This window comes from Coregonus lavaretus (genome assembly GCF_964263955.1).
Source record: "Coregonus lavaretus genome assembly, chromosome: 37".
NCBI lineage: Eukaryota > Metazoa > Chordata > Actinopteri > Salmoniformes > Salmonidae > Coregonus > Coregonus lavaretus.
Window position 1 is genome coordinate 15,467,111 of NC_140024.1, and position 16,282 is coordinate 15,483,392.

A 16,282-nucleotide genomic window follows, 5' to 3' on the forward strand; every position below is an offset into this window, starting at 1 on the left:
AGATAAGGCGGAGATTTGCCTAGCAGTGATTTCTAGATGGCCTGGAGCCAGTGGGTTTGGCGACGAATATGTAGTGAGGACCAGCCAACAAGAGTGTACAGGTCATAGTGGTGGGTAGTATATGGGGCTTTGGTGACAAAACGGATGGCACTGTGATAGACTACATCCAATTTGCTGAGTAGAGTGTTGGAGGCTATTTTGTAAATGACATTGCCGAAGTCAAGGATCGGTAGGATAGTCAGTTTTACGAGGGCATGTTTGGCAGCATGAGTGAAGGAGGCTTTGTTGCGAAAAAGGAAGCCGAATCTAGATTTAACTTTGGATCGGAGATGCTTAATGTGAGTCTGGAAGGAGAGTTTACAGTCTAACCAGACACCTAGGTATTTATAGTTGTCCACATACTCTAGGTCAGACCCGTCGAGAGTAATGATTCTAGTCGGGTGGGCGGGTGCCAGCAGCGTTCGATTGAAGAGCATGCATTTAGTTTTACTAGTGTTTAAGAGCAGTTGGAGGCTACGGAAGGAGTGTTGTATGGCATTGAAGCTCGTTTGGAGGTTTGTTAACACAGTGTCCAATGAAGGGCCAGATGTATACAAAATGGTGTCGTCTGCGTAGAGGTGGATCTGAGAGTCACCAGCAGCAAGAGCGACATCATTGATATACACAGAGAAAAGAGTCGGCCCAAGAATTGAACCCTGTGGCACCCCCATAGAGACTGCCATAGGTCCAGACAACAGGCCCTCCGATTTGACACATTGAACTCTATCTGAGAAGTAGTTGGTGAACCAGGCAAGGCAGTCATTTGAGAAACCAAGGCTATTTACTCTGCCAATAAGAATGCGGTGGTTGACCGAGTCGAAAGCCTTGGCCAGGTCGATGAAGACTGTCTATTATCGATCACGGTTATAATATCGTTTAGGACCTTGAGTGTGGCTGAGGTGCACCCATGACCAGCTCGGAAACCGGATTGCATAGCGGAGAAGGTACGGCTGTACCACTTGTTCACTTTGAAAATGCATCCTTAAATCATCCCTACCTTGAAATAATCCCTGATCTGACATGACTAGATTGGTGAAAGCTATTTGGAAGAACCCTTGTCTTCACCCATCCAACCAGTGATTATTTCAAGAGGGGCGGATGGATGGATCATAGAGATAGATACAGAATCTATCTCAATGGGAAGGATGCCCTCTTCAAGTATTCAAACAGGTCCCTTGTCTCTCCAGCGCCCTCTGTTTTGAAGGCCTCTCCTGTGCACTGTGTGTTCTGCAGGGACACAGAGAGAGAGGCTGGGTGTCACGGTTTCGGCCGAGGCTGCCTCTCTTCCTTGTTCGGGCAGGCTTCGGCGTTCGTTGTCTCCGGATACTAGCTGCCACCGTTGCATGTTTCTATGTTCGTTTGCTTTTGTCTGTTTGTTGTGACACCTGTTCTCGTTTAGTGTAATTAGTGTCCTATAAGTTTCTCGTTGTGTTTGTCTAGTGTTGTGTGTGATTGATTTATTTTTGTCGTGTGTTGTGCTTGTCGAATTACTTATTCGCTCGGTTGAGCTTTACTCCACTGTGTTGGAGCGTTTTACGCACCTGTGTAGTGCGCCTTTTGTTTTGTCGCCTTCGTGCGTAGTTTCGCCTTCGGGCAAGTTTGTTCGATTTTTCCTTGTTGGAAATTGCACTAAAGTCTTTTGGACTATACTTCGGTGTCCTGCGCTTGATTCCACCACTACACCCACCTACAGCATTACTGACACTGGGCCTATCCTGTGTCTCATTATATATTCCTTTAGCCAACTGAACCCCACAGTGCTGACTGACTGCTCTTCCCTATGGCATCAATAATACAAAAGGAAGTTATTGTTCCACCACAGGCCACAGTGACACAGAGTTAAAGGGCCAGGGGGGCAGGGAGGGGTCCTTTCACTTGCCCCACTCAGGTTACGGGGCCTGCAGACAGCGGTCTGACACCAGGGAGCCTGCCGCTGTGGCCCAGTGCAGGGCCTGATTGTGTGGCTGCAGTGACCGGAGGATGGATGTGTCTGCTCTATGACAGCCCACAGAGAGGCGCTGGCTTGGCCCTTTGGGTAAACTTATACCTCCACAGACCCAGAGTCACACAGGATGAGCCCTGGCTGAGAGACAGCTCAATAGAGAATTAGTCAGTGGGAGACATGGGACAGCTAGAGAATGGGAGAGATAGTCTGGGTGTGATTAATACCATTCAGATTTTCACCCTGCTTGTGCAGCAAGCTGACAGTCCTGACCTTGGTATTGTTTCAAAACAACATTGAAATAAACATATTAGGTGCAAAGAACTATTGAAATATAGCAAAATAAGTTTTTTAAAATTATTTCCAAAAGTGGGTTGTTTCAAATATCATGGGAAAATGTAAACCTGGTATAGTAAATGCCCTGATAGAAGGGACCACCTCTACACTATGACATGGTCATAGAGGTTTGATCAAGTTGATTTTATTTTATACACATGCAACCTTAGCGCCGTACAGACAACACTTTATCCATTGTCCTGTCCATTCCATGGCTGCTGTCCTCCATTGCATTAAACTCACCTTAGAAAACAGTCTGCTGGCACAAGATAGGGGGATACCACTAAAATATGAGGCTAAGCTATGGTCCTAATGCATCCAACTGGTTCTCAGGGTCTGGGTTAGCAAGTGCACAAAACAGAGAGGGAGAGTAGGGGTGGGAGGGGCTGACAGGGAAACAGAGAGAGGGAGAGAAGTTGAAAGTGAGAGGGACAGACAGAGAGAAAAGAGGTCATATAATGTTTTAGTGCACATTTATACCTGGAAGTTGAAGAGATATTCACAAAGCCTAATAAACAAATTATCAAGGATTTGAGGAATTGAATGGAGCATCATTGGTGAGTACCATACATTCTAATTCTCTTTATACTCCTTTTGATATTGCAAATAACTGCAGTTTAGCATTTTTTGGGACGTCAAACAAATATGGATAGAGATGCATAGGTGGCAAATGTTAACCTATCTTCATACTCTCATCATTTCTATATTTGGATATTTGAATATTTCTTAACATGGATAGATAAACAACTTATTTAGTACCAGTATTTGTATTCCTTCTGTGCATTTCATATTTCAAAGTCTCACTCAAAACTGCTTCAAGTTCATAGAAAGGATAAAGAATATACCTCAGTTGATTGAAATCCATGGTAATACACCTATATTGTGAGAGGGAAGGTGGTCAGGTGACGGTGGCCTGTCATTAAGGTTTAATGTCCACTCTACAGTGAGACACTCTACTCCCCGTGTCCACCCCACTGACCCCAACCCATTGCCAGAGGAAGGCTGTAACAGGGGATGCAGTCCAAATACAGGGATATGACATCACTCACACAGGCCACAGACACAGAGACAGATGTGACATCACTGTGACATAATCAGCACTGGCTTGGAGGTGGTAGAGAAGATGGCGGTGTTTAGAGCCATGCGCATCACACTGTTGGTTGTTTTACTGGGCCATACATCCACCAAGAGTTCAGGTGAGGAGACTATAGCTTACCATTTCTTGTTATGATGTAGTGTAATGGTGTGATGATGCCTTGATATTAATCATGTTTGCGCTATCATGCTCAAAATATGGCTTTTCAACATCATTTTCAGCAAGTAAAATAGAGGATCAAAGAGAGCCCATTTTCAAGGAGTTGGTATCAATATGGCGTAAAGGAGGGGGGTGGTATCCCAGCAAAGAGCCTGCCTCCCTGGAGAGAACCCAAGACCAGCAGATCCACAGCGTGGTGAGGAGCATAATGGGAGGTCTGAAGACCCTGGGCCTGCTGCCCAGTACGAGCATGGGCCTCCCCTCCCTCCAGAAGCCTGTGGACAGGCACCGTCTGTCAGGCTTCCTCTACAATATCTCCATGTACCTCCAGGAGATGGGTGCTGAGCTGGAGGAGCGACAGCTTGTCTCTGACGAGGAACAACTGTGGGAGAAGGTCCTGCAGTCCTTTATCCAGTCAGAGGGGGGTGCTGCGCTGAACCAGTGGGACAGCCGGGTGCCCCCCAGGCCCAGCGTCAGACTCCAGGACTGGTTCCTGTCCCTGAGAGGCAGCCCCCACTGGGACGGGCTGCTGGGGCTGCTGCAGAGCCTCATGTCCCTGTCTGAGCGGCAGCCCCACAGGCCCCTGCTGGACTTCCTATCCCAGAACTGGAGGACAGTGAGTGCCCTGCTGGAGGCGGCCCTGCAGGCGCTGGTCAGCGGGACCTATGGCCAGGCCAGTGCCGGGGTGCAGGGCTTCATCTGTGCCCTGAGGGGCCGCAGTGAATGTGCCTTCAGCGTCAGCTGGCTAACACAGTTCCTCCGCTTCATGGAGACGCGCAACTGGAAGCCCGTGGTGAACCTGCACCCTGCAGGGATGGGGGCCGACCAGAGAGGGGGCTCGCCTGCTTTTGGGCGCCTGAAACCATTCAGCATGCCCCCCAAGGCCATGAGAGAGGAGGGGTTGTCTGGGAATGCCACTCAAGGGGACGTTGAGGACAGAAGGGACATGGGGGGAGACCTGGACTCCATTCAGACACTGCTCCTGCAGGCTTTATTGCGCTCTGATGGGGGGCAGAGGGCGGGGCAGCTGGCAGAGCAAAACCCTGCCCTGCTGCAGGGATTGGACGGCCTGAGAAGGGGATTCTTGCACAGGGTGGGCAGCTCAGTGTATCTCAACCTGAGGAGAAAGGTGTCCCGCGTTACCATGGCACTGCTTGATGATGTCAGCAGCGTGGTGGACGTGCCACAGCCCAAACATAAGGGCAGATGCTCCGTAGGTGAGTCCATGATGCTCCCCATTCACCGGAAGGTTGGGGTCAGTTCCATTTCAATTTAGTCAATTCAGTGGATGAGCTGAAATTCAATGTATGAATGGAATACTTCCAATTTCTTTCCTTGAGGATTTTTTTACTCAAGGATTCTCATCTTGTAATTTGACTGAATTCAACTAGAATTGAGCCTCAACCCTGGTGGCTAGCTATACTGAACAAAAATATAAACTCAACATGCAACAATTTCAAAGATTTTACTGAGTTACACTTCATAGAAGGAAATCAGTCAATTGAAATAAATTCATTAGGCCCTAATCTATGGATTTCACATGACTGGGCAGGGGCACAGCCATCGGTGGGGGGAGCCAGGCCCAGCCCAGCCAATCAGAATGAGTTTTTTACAGACAGAAATGTTTGTTCAGTATACATGCTGCTCTTATAAAACACATGTCAGAGACAGGTCATACATGTTGATCAAAGTCTCTTGAATTTCATTTCCCTTCATACTAAGCTGATAATATGTCTCAAACAGCTCTTACTCATTAGTCATGAATGATTTAGACTGAAACACATGACACATGAGAGTGTTTGTTTGGACTGACACTGCTTTAAAATCATAATGGCCATGTTAGTCATTGAGAGGATCGGTGTTACCCTGCATCCCATGCCCTGGCTAATCTCTTTGCCCTCTCATTGATGCCAGTAACACTATCTCCTGAGCATTGAGAGCCCAGCTATGCTGTTACATCAGGCCCGATTGTATGGTGCAAGTCGCTTTTTCCACCATTCATCTACCATACTATTCACTAGCTCTATTCCACAGTCTGTGATTTTCCATTAAAGTCCCTTTTATCTATCTTTTCAAAGGTGACCTGAGACAGCTAATCTTATGGTAAGTAATAGAGAAAAAACTAAGCTTATAATATAAACTACAGTATGGACAAACATATCATACATCATGATGGTTTCATTTCATAACCTTCCCTCACAAAGAATATGAGGTTAATAGAAAATATATGTTGTCTGTAGTACCATAGTTTATCATACTCTCTCCCCTTGTCTGTGACTTGTAGGGGGATCAGACATAATGTCACGTGGAATGCTCAGGCTCTGGGCTTCAGCTCGCAGGGCCCTCCCAGCACCCCTCCCTTCCTCTCCTGCCCCTCCACAGAGGGTGAGAGAGGGGACCCCAGACCCCCACCACGCCCCTCTCGCCCTAAACCAGCCCTGTCACCCCGCAGGATGCCCAAACAGAAACAACCACCCAGCCCAACCCCAGTACTCCGTCATTCCCGTCTCCTCAAGCCCCAGTCTGAGGCAGTAGAAGTTGGCCACAGCCACCTGAGAGAGATGGGGTACTTTGCCTCAGCAGAGATCCTGGAAGCAGCGTGTAACGCCTCTATCCCAGGCCTTACAGGGGTGTCCAACTTCACTGTGTTCCTCTACTGTAACCTGTTTGACGGGGACGATGGGTCTGTGGACCCGGAGGTCGGTCAGATGGGACCCGACCTACATGCCACATGTTCCGACGCCGCCTGGTACCTGTCTGCAGCCGAGGATGACTTCCTGTGGGTCCACATCTGCAGCGAGTTCTTCGCCCACCAGTTCAACAAAACTGTGTGTGCCAACTCCTCCTTTTGGCTGCAGAGAGCACACCAGGTACAGTCCATAATCAAACCCCACTTCTGAATGCAAAAGAGTTGCGTTCTCAACTCTCTTTTTTAACTTCTCCACAATGTCTAACTACATACTGCCTGTGATGTTTGCAGGCTGCAGAGACAAAGGACTACCACTACTTCAACCAGTCCAGTATAGATGACCTGTGTGTGCAGCTGTCAGTGGAGGTGGTGGAGGGCGGGGGCAGCCAAGAGCCTGACGAAGCCTGCCTGGCCCAGCTGGGCACCAGGTCCCTCAGCGCCCAGGAGTTCAGACGCTGCTTCCTGCCCAACACTTCTGCTCTGGTCTCAGCCCTGTGTGGCAGCGAGTCCCCTGAGGCCCACCCCTCCCACCCATCCCTTCCGGAGGGCAGCTGGGCTGCAGAGTACTGCTCCAGACTCCACAACTCCTCCCACCCTGAATCCACAGAAGACACATGTGACTACAGGAAGTGGAGCCTGCAGCATTTCACAAACGCCACCCTGCTGGAGCTCTGTGGCAGTACAGAGGGGCTGAGGGATTATGTTTGTAGCAACACCACCCTGTACCGCCGGCTACTCCCAGCCTATCCTCAGCTCTCTGACCTTTGTGTTGACCTGGATGTAGAACAGGAGGACAGGAAGTGCTTCCTCCAGTGGTTCTTTGACATGCTCCCGGCGCCGTACGACTTTGACACATCACAGCTGTGTGTGAGTCCTGCTCCGCTGCTAGTGGAGGCGCTGCACAGGCTGAGTGTGTGTGAGGTGGATGGGGGTGAGCGCGGGGGCTGGGTGGGGGCTGTGGGGTACATGCTGAGGGTACTGGACTTTGTGGTGGGGCTCTCGGCGGGACTGGATGAGGGGGAGGGGGAGGTGAGGCAGGGCCTGGGTCAGGCTATCCTCCTCTCCAGTCTCCTTGACAATGCCTCATTCTGGGCCACTCTGCGTCCCGACGCCTCACTGAGCGTGCTCCAAACCGTGGGCTTGTTCCTGCGCAGGGAGCAGAGCGCAGCTCTCAAAGAGGACCTGCTCAGCTGCTTCAGTGTAAGCCACATGCCTGATACACAGAACACATACACACAAACATAGACACATGAAGGTAATGTGAATGCCTCCTCTGTCCTGACAGCCTGTATTATGGGACCTCATTCAGAGAGAGGACAACTCCTCTGCCCTCAGAGTCCTAATGCAGGTAGTGTACAGCTTTATAAAACGGGTAGTTGGGATCCTGGATGCAGATTTACTGGTCACTTGTATTATGGTGCACATTGTTTTCTCTCCAGGAGTACCTTCAAATGCCCAGGGAGAGTATCCGCACACTGGTGATGTCAGCAGAGAAAGATGCGGTGAAGAGGTTTCTAACTCACATGCACCAGAGCTGGGACCAGCTGCACGTAGAGACCGCTCAGGTTTGTCCTCAAACACTCTCAGTTTAGTAATGGATGCTGGAAAGTAGGGATGTTACTTAGTTACTACTACTGTCAATAAAGACCACTGTCTCCCCAGGCCTCTCAGAGAGAACTGCAGGCCATGGAGACCATGACGTCCGCCTTCATCCACAAGTTCCCTCGTGTGACCCCTGACCTCTTCGTCGACCTATCACAGTTCATCCCTTTCATGTCCGTCTCTGACATCATGAGCTTCCCTGCCTCCCTGATGGTCAACACCAGTGTGTGAGTGACTAGGCCTGAGCTGCCATTTTAAGCCAAAGGTCAAAGGTAATCGTGTTGACTGGTTCTGTGTTGTATCATAGGTTGATGGCCATCCGTGACCACAGCACAGAGATGAAGTCTCCACAGAAACAGGCATTTGTGAAGAGGCTTCTGCAGTCCAGTGTGGTGGGAGATGTCCCTTCTTGGCCACCGTACTTCCTCAGCTCCATCCTCCCACTGCTCCCACACCTCCCAGTCAGCCAATTTCAGCAGCTGACATCAGATCAGGTTAGACATCTCATTCCTTATCTACCCTACAGAAATGTTCATGAAGTATTGTGTACTGTATTGGCATTACTCTGTCATCATGTCTCTCCTTAAGCTGAGTCCCCTGGTGGAGTTGCTGGGAAACACCAGTCTGGATGGAACAAGAGGGCGTCATGTTCTACGGACTCTATTCATTAAAAAAATGAACTTCTCCAGTGATAACATATCAAGGTAGGGTCTTTTGTCTCAAGTTGTAACCTATTCCATATATAGTGCTCTACTTCTGATCAGAGCCACAGTGTCCCTTTGTGCAGTTACCGGAGTATTAGACCAGAGATACCAGGGCATTATATCTCAACAGGCTGGGAGTTCTGGTTTGTTACCTGAACCCAGAGGAACTGCGTCCGTTTCTGCTGGCTTCCCCTGTGTCCTCTGCTCTTTGGCAGCAGCTAGCTCTCTGTGTGTCTGAGGGACACATCAGTGCTTCAGGCAGGGTGAGAGAGAATTGCATGTAAAAAAAATTGGGATGCACTCCAAAAGTTCCAAGTTCATTTTGTGGCTGTATGACAATATTTTTCCTACAACACTCCTGTTAGGATATCTGCAAAATATCAGTATTGACATTTGTATATGTATACAGTCCATATCATATGTGAGGGGCTCTGACCCTGTTGATCCTGCTCTTGCCCTGTGTCCAGCTGTCCCTCTGGCTGGTCCAGGCGGTGCAGCCTCTGAATGCCGGCACTCTGCCTCCTCCAGCACTGGCCACCCTCAGGGGCCTACTGCCCCAGCTAGGGGCTTCCTTCCTGCAGTCACTGCCCTCACTACAGCTCTTGGACCTGCTAACACAACCAGGCCTGCCCAGCTTCTCCCCAGCACAGGTCAGCACTGCATGGGCTATGCCTACACACTGAATCTAACGGTATGTTGTTTTATGCTGAGCGAACATTACATGTTGTTTTTAACTTCCCCCAGGCGTTCCAGATATTATCAAAAATTTCACAAGACACTAATGTAAGTAAAGGCTTATTAGTGACCTCTTCAGTTCTGTTTTAATCTACACAGCTTGTTGTGCATTCTAACAAGGCCATATTTCCATGGTGATCCTCTCCTTGCCAGCTCACCATGGATACACTGTGCAGGCTGAAGCCCTTACTGCCTGGCCTATCCCCTGCTGTGCTCAGTGGCATACACTGGTCTGAGATCAGTGGAACCGCTCACTGCCAGTGCTGGAGCACTCTACTGGCTGACCTGAAGCCTGCCCATAGAGCCATGCTCCACAGGGCACTGCAGGAGGTAAGTAAGGTGCTCTTGTTTCTCTGTGGGAAGATCACTTTCTCCTCTCTGTCAAACTGTTCTTTATTCATCATTTCCAGTGGCTCTGCATTGTCTTTCTTACCACACTGAGAGCAGATGATGACACAGTAAAGAGATGGTGGAATTTAAATACTAACAAACCAATTATGCTGTTAATCATCAACTACCTTATATGACTAAACGGCTAGTCAATTGAACTTACCTGGAAGTAATTCCATAAGTACAGTACTTAACCTATTGCCAATTACTATTCTTCAGGCACATATTCGAATTCCATTGTTTATGTTTAGCTTTTTTTTTTAAAGGCTTTAGCCATCAACTCAAGGAACTTGACAGAGCAGCTCCAATGTCTCCTGCCATTCGTTCCCCTGAGGGAGCTGATAGAGGTTCTGGATGGAGAGACATTCCTGAGAAATATGAGCCTGTACAGAGACCTGCCCTGGTCCCCGCAACAGGTGCACATCCAGCCCCACTATGCTCTGTCTGAGCCTACAACACTACATAAACACCCACTCCTCTGGCTATGGTATAGCATTATTACTGTTGTTGCTGTGGAGCGAAAGCCAAACTGCCAGTGCGGGCCTGGGCTCCCATTAATCTGCAAATCATTGGATATGCTTCAGATGAGCCATTCAGGATATTAATACTCCATATGCGTCAGCCGTCATCAAGCAAATTGGTTTGGATGTAGTACAATAGTCTGGAGGGGGAATATAAATTAGTAATGCCTACCTTAAAGAGATTTTGTCACAGCCAAGGGTGTATTAGATTCCTTTCACCACATGTTCTCTCTCTCACACACACTCTTGTCTTTCTGAATTATATAGGCTCAGCTCCTTTTCAAGAGGACCCATCAATCTGAAATCATTACCAGAGAAACTGTAGAGTAAGTCAAATGTTATTAGGTGTTATGGGTATGTGCTGTTATTGAATATCCTGTGATATTCATGCAAGTCATTACATGACAAAACTGGAGACTCAGTCAGTACCCAGTTTCATTCAGTTTCCCTCTCCTGGATTACAAATGCAATACAGTCTTCCAGATAAAATGTATTCATCCAATCATCTATTTGGTCTTTAGGGACTTGGGTCATATTGCTGGTGGAATGAGCTGTGATTGGCTAAGGCTTTGGACCAATGAAACCGACTTTTCAGAGTTGCTTCAGTTTGTCAGTGAGTTGCCAGGAGGGGTGAGACCAGCTCTGGTGAGGAACCACAAGCAACCCACATGGTATCCCTCGTGTCCCCCGCCCCTCCTCTTTCTCTCTCACCCATTCCTTTTCTTTATCTATATTTAGGTACATCTCTTTATCTATAGTATTATACAGTGGGGGAAAAAAGTATTTAGTCAGTCACCAATTGTGCAAGTTCTCCCACTTAAAAAGATGAGAGAGGCCTGTAATTTTCATCATAGGTACACGTCAACTATGACAGACAAATTGAGAAAAAAAAATCCAGAAAATCACATTGTAGGATTTTTAATGAATTTATTTGCAAATTATGGTGGAAAATAAGTATTTGGTCACCTACAAACAAGCAAGATTTCTGGCTCTCACAGACCTGTAACTTCTTCTTTAAGAGGCTCCTCTGTCCTCCACTCGTTACCTGTATTAATGGCACCTGTTTGAACTTGTTATCAGTATAAAAGACACCTGTCCACAACCTCAAACAGTCACACTCCAAACTCCACTATGGCCAAGACCAAAGAGCTGTCAAAGGACACCAGAAACAAAATTGTAGACCTGCACCAGGCTGGGAAGACTGAATCTGCAATAGGTAAGCAGCTTGGTTTGAAGAAATCAACTGTGGGAGCAATTATTAGGAAATGGAAGACATACAAGACCACTGATAATCTCCCTCGATCTGGGGCTCCACGCAAGATCTCACCCCGTGGGGTCAAAATGATCACAAGAACGGTGAGCAAAAATCCCAGAACCACACGGTGGGACCTAGTGAATGACCTGCAGAGAGCTGGGACCAAAGTAACAAAGCCTACCATCAGTAACAGACTACGCCGCCAGGGACTCAAATCCTGCAGTGCCAGACGTGTCCCCCTGTTTAAGCCAGTACATGTCCAGGCCCGTCTGAAGTTTGCTAGAGTGCATTTGGATGATCCAGAAGAGGACTGGGAGAATGTCATATGGTCAGATGAAACCAAAATAGAACTTTTTGGTAAAAACTCAACTCGTCGTGTTTGGAGGACAAAGAATGCTGAGTTGCATCCAAAGAACACCATACCTACTGTGAAGCATGGGGGTGGAAACATCATGCTTTGGGGCTGTTTTTCTGCAAAGGGACCAGGACGACTGATCCGTGTAAAGGAAAGAATGAATGGGGCCATTTATCGTGAGATTTTGAGTGAAAACCTCCTTCCATCAGCAAGGGCATTGAAGATGAAACGTGGCTGGGTCTTTCAGCATGACAATGATCCCAAACACACCACCCAGGCAACGAAGGAGTGGCTTCGTAAGAAGCATTTCAAGGTCCTGGAGTGGCCTAGCCAGTCTCCAGATCTCAACCCCATAGAAAATCTTTGGAGGGAGTTGAAAGTCCGTGTTGCCCAGCGACAGCCCCAAAACATCACTGCTCTAGAGGAGATCTGCATGGAGGAATGGGCCAAAATACCAGCAACTGTGTGTCAAAACCTTGTGAAGACTTACAGAAAACGTTTGACCTGTGTCATTGCCAACAAAGGGTATATAACAAATTATTGAGAAACTTTTGTTATTGACCAAATACTTATTTTCCACCATAATTTGCAAATAAATTCATTAAAAATCCTACAATGTGATTTTCTGGATTTATTTTTCTCATTTTGTCTGTCATAGTTGACGTGTACCTATGATGAAAATTACAGGCCTCTCTCATCTTTTTAAGTGGGAGAACTTGCACAATTGGTGGCTGACTAAATACTTTTTTTCCCCACTGTATCTAGCATATCAAATGTAAAGAAAAGTATTCATGGAATTCTTCAGAGCTTCCTGTTTCATACTAGTTTGTTCAGATGTTTTGTGTTTTGTTACCAGAGGAAATGCGTTGTAGAGGAGCTGCGGCAAAGACCAGAGGAAGACCTGGATCGTATAAGCCCCTGGTTTGCTGCAGAATTACCGTAAGACATCATTCACTCCAAAATATATTGTATAAATGGTCCAACATTTAATCTTTCTCTATACAAGATGAATCTGGTTATTCCTGCTGTCCCAGGGTGAACCTGATTGAGAACCTATCTAATACGTCACTGACAGCCATCCTGGCTCACATTCAGCAGCACTTTGTGGACTTCCTCAAGCTGCCCCGTCATAAGCAGATGGCCTTAGCAGAAAAGGCCATCACTGTGCTGGTGAGGAGAGACTATAATATTATTTGCAAGAAATCCTGATTAATAAAACATACACATTGATCAATTCACCCAAACATAATGATACAGGGGTGGAATGCATGGCATTACAATACTTAATAATCAGCTAAACGGATTGTGCTTTGTTGTCAGCTGTAGAGTCATTATACTGTAGTACCTGCAGTAATTATGCTGTAGTAACTATGTTCTGGTGTGTCCGTCCAGGGCACCTCTCAGGGCCTAGCTGAGGGGGAGCTCGGGGGGGCCTCTGTGGACCTCCTGGGGCCCCTGTTGCCCTTCCTGGACAGGGACACCATGGGGCTGGTGGACAGAGGGGCCCTGGGGCTGCGGCTGGATGAGCTGAGGGGATACTGCCTGCCTTGGGACACCCTGAGGGACATGGCTGCTCTGCTCACTGGGAGAGACCTGCTGGGGTGAGAGACAGCTGGGTCTGTCTTTCAGGAGATGGTAGTGGTAGTGGGAGGCCTGGGGTGGGTGTGAGCTGATTATGGCAGCACTGGGCTTGTGGGTATCTGTCATGTATGCATTTATAACAGAAAGCTGGTGTGTGTGTGTGTTTATTGTAGAGAGTCATCGGCGTGGACGGTTGGTGATGTGGAGCTTGTTGGCAGACTGGTGTTCACTCTCTCTCCAAAACAGATCAACTCCATCCCACTGGTGAGGGCGCCAATGGGCTAAACATCAAGTGCCTTTATAATGACATTACTTTATCATTGGGTGATGACAAATAAAGCCCTGCAGTACTGTATGTGATTGCATGCGTGTACTTGTAGCAGGATGTGCTAAGTGTGTGTTTTACTACCATTTATCAGGTGGTGCTGAGTGCAGAGACGGTGGAGGAGGTTCTAGCAGGTCAGTGGCGCTGGGAGAACAGTGATGTGGGTCAGGCCTGTGTGTCCCAGTGTGTGGACCAGCAGGGCCAGCGAGAGAGGATCCACAGCCTCATACGGGGGGTCGTCAGAGCACAGAGCAGGAGGAGAAAAGGTAATCTATTGATCCTCTATATCACAAATGTATCATACCCACTAGCTCTGAAGGGAAAAGCTTGATGATAATGTGTTGTGGTTCTAAACTCATTGCGGCCCCATGTCTTCTATCCAGTGCCAGTCCCAAGCTGTGGTGACATAAGAGGCACCTTCCCCTCAGCATGGACAGCCAATCAGCTGAGCCGGATGGCGGGGGAGGAGTTGGGGCAGTGCGTGGAGGTCATAGGTCAGGACGCTTCACTGAGCCCTGAGCAGCGCCGAGCACTGTGGGTAAAGCTCAGGCAGGTTAGTTTCAGAACGTCAGAGACGTTTTGGTTTTCATCACTGCCTGCTAAAGATTGACAGTGGAAATGTGTTGTGTATCTTGTGCACTATCCTTCACCCTCCTCCAGGACTACAGTCCAGTTAGAGGCCTGAGGCCAGAGCAGGTCCTGGGGCTGGGCTGTGTGGTCACTGAGCTGGGGGGGAGAGAGCTCCAGGATACTAACCTGACTGACCTGGGTGTCCTGGCCCACCTGGGGACTCTGACCAACTGGGGCCCAAAAAAGGTGACTAGGCTCCCATATTCCTATCTCATGTGTGATATTTGTAGACCGGAGGGATTGCCGACTCCTGGCGTAGGTTGTTTAACTCTCCATCCCTGTGTCTTGTTTCAGATGAGAGCAGCAGTTGTTGGTGTGATGCGGAAGTGGAAGTTGAAGGTGGAGCAGCTCGGAGCTGTAGAAGTGGCTTCTTTAGGACACCTGCTCTGTGGTTTAACACTGTCAGAGATCAACCGACTGGACCCCTACAACCTCAGGTCAGTCAAGTATTAGAAATACACCATTTATTTTCACCACAGAAATGTTAGATTACATTCCTTGTGAATAAAGCTCAGCCTATAGTGCAGAAAGGCAAAAATATGTCATTTTTTGCTGTCTTATTCCACTTTGTGATAATGCTTCCATCAACCCAGTCCTAATGAGGTCTCCTGCTCTTTGACTGACAGCATGGCTGCTATGTTCCTGAGGGAGCTGGCCCTGCCGTGTTCAGAGCAGCAGATGGAGGCTCTGACCGCCCGTCTCTCCAGTCCTCAGGCCTTTGGCCCCGTCAGTACCTGGGGCCCCGAGGTCTTCACTGAGATCGGCACACTAGCAGGTACAGCTATTCAAATGGGGCAGGGGTTTAAACTCAGAAAGATGTATTGTTGTATATTCAGAATATTTTATCCCTAAATCTAAGGAATAGTTAGAGTTGGTAGTGAGCGGTGAATCCACTCACACTCATTACCTGAGTCCTACCTCCCTGTCTGTCTCTCCCTCCCTCATTCTGTCCAGCGGGTCTGGAGGACATGGTTCTGTCTTCTCTGGTACAGGAGCAGGTGGAGGGGCTCATCCCCGAAGCTATCGCCCTGATTCCCCCCACGAAGATGGCTGTGAGTCTCTCTCTGTTTCACCTCAGGATACTTAAGAGCTGGTTTGGATAATGCTGTTTACATAATGCTCTCCAAACCACATCCCATTTTGTTAGTTGATGCACGATATGTGTGTGTGTCTGTCAGGTGGTATTCAGTGCGGTCCAGCTGTCTTGGCTGAATGTGGAGCAGGCGTGGGTGGTCACAGAAAAGCAGTGGGCGGAGCTGGACAGTGGGCAGAGACATTCCCTGGGCCTGGCGCAGTATGAGGGGGATGTCCTGCTAGAGCACAGAGGTAAGGATTTACAGGGGTAATGATTCACAGGGGTAATGATTCAAAGGGTAAGGACTCAGGGACATGGGTAAAGATAAGGGGGTTGGGATCATTTCATGAGAAAGAGGGAAAGATCCAGTTGGTCTTATTGATGGGTTTTGTTCAATGATTTATGTTTTTAGTATGTAAATTCATATCAATATCATCATAATGTCATGTTTAACAGTAACTATGTTTTGTCTGCGTCCACAGGGAGGAATGTGGCCCCGGCAGCACGGTCAGCTGACAGCCTCACTGTGTGCTTATTGTCTCTATGCTGTATGTTATGGCAACTATTGTAAAACACACAGTAACCCATTTGTATTTATTTGTTCTTTGACCTTCTTTTATCGAATTGTAACATTTGTACTTAAAAATAAACTTAACATTTTGAACTGTGTTCCATTTGTATCCTGGAATGAACCGTCCACCTCATGCTATTCTAATGCCTGACATACTCTACTTCAGGGTTCTTCAATTCCGGTCCTGGAGGGCCGAAACACCTCTGTTTTTCATCCTCTCCTTCTAATCAGGGGCTAATTCAGACCTGGGACACCAGGTGAGTGCAATTAACTACCA

The 16,282-nt window shown here is 48.0% G+C and overlaps 1 protein-coding gene across 2 annotated transcripts; it reads left to right on the forward strand.

Annotated features, from left to right (window-relative positions):
• Nucleotides 1-733: 733 nt before the first annotated feature.
• Nucleotides 734-16,103, forward strand: LOC311111194 (stereocilin-like). Of its 2 annotated transcripts, XM_084153892.1 has the most exons (29): nt 734-3,513; nt 3,635-4,789; nt 5,651-5,675; nt 5,857-6,442; nt 6,553-7,461; nt 7,547-7,609; nt 7,701-7,826; nt 7,924-8,090; nt 8,171-8,357; nt 8,452-8,567; nt 8,698-8,830; nt 9,035-9,217; nt 9,312-9,350; nt 9,456-9,632; nt 9,959-10,108; nt 10,481-10,539; nt 10,735-10,858; nt 12,680-12,762; nt 12,858-12,993; nt 13,216-13,424; nt 13,578-13,668; nt 13,824-13,995; nt 14,113-14,282; nt 14,390-14,545; nt 14,654-14,796; nt 14,986-15,134; nt 15,314-15,411; nt 15,538-15,685; nt 15,917-16,103. In XM_084153892.1, the coding sequence occupies exons 1-29, from the start codon at nt 3,441-3,443 to the stop codon at nt 16,003-16,005; spliced, it is 5,916 nt and encodes a 1,971-aa protein (XP_084010018.1). In that variant the 5' UTR covers nt 734-3,440; the 3' UTR covers nt 16,006-16,103. The 2 variants fall into 2 exon arrangements, with proteins under 2 accessions (XP_084010018.1, XP_084010019.1); XM_084153893.1 differs by lacking the exons at nt 14,654-14,796; nt 14,986-15,134; nt 15,314-15,411; nt 15,538-15,685; nt 15,917-16,103 and having other exon boundaries at nt 14,113-14,263; nt 14,390-14,502.
• Nucleotides 16,104-16,282: the final 179 nt, after the last annotated feature.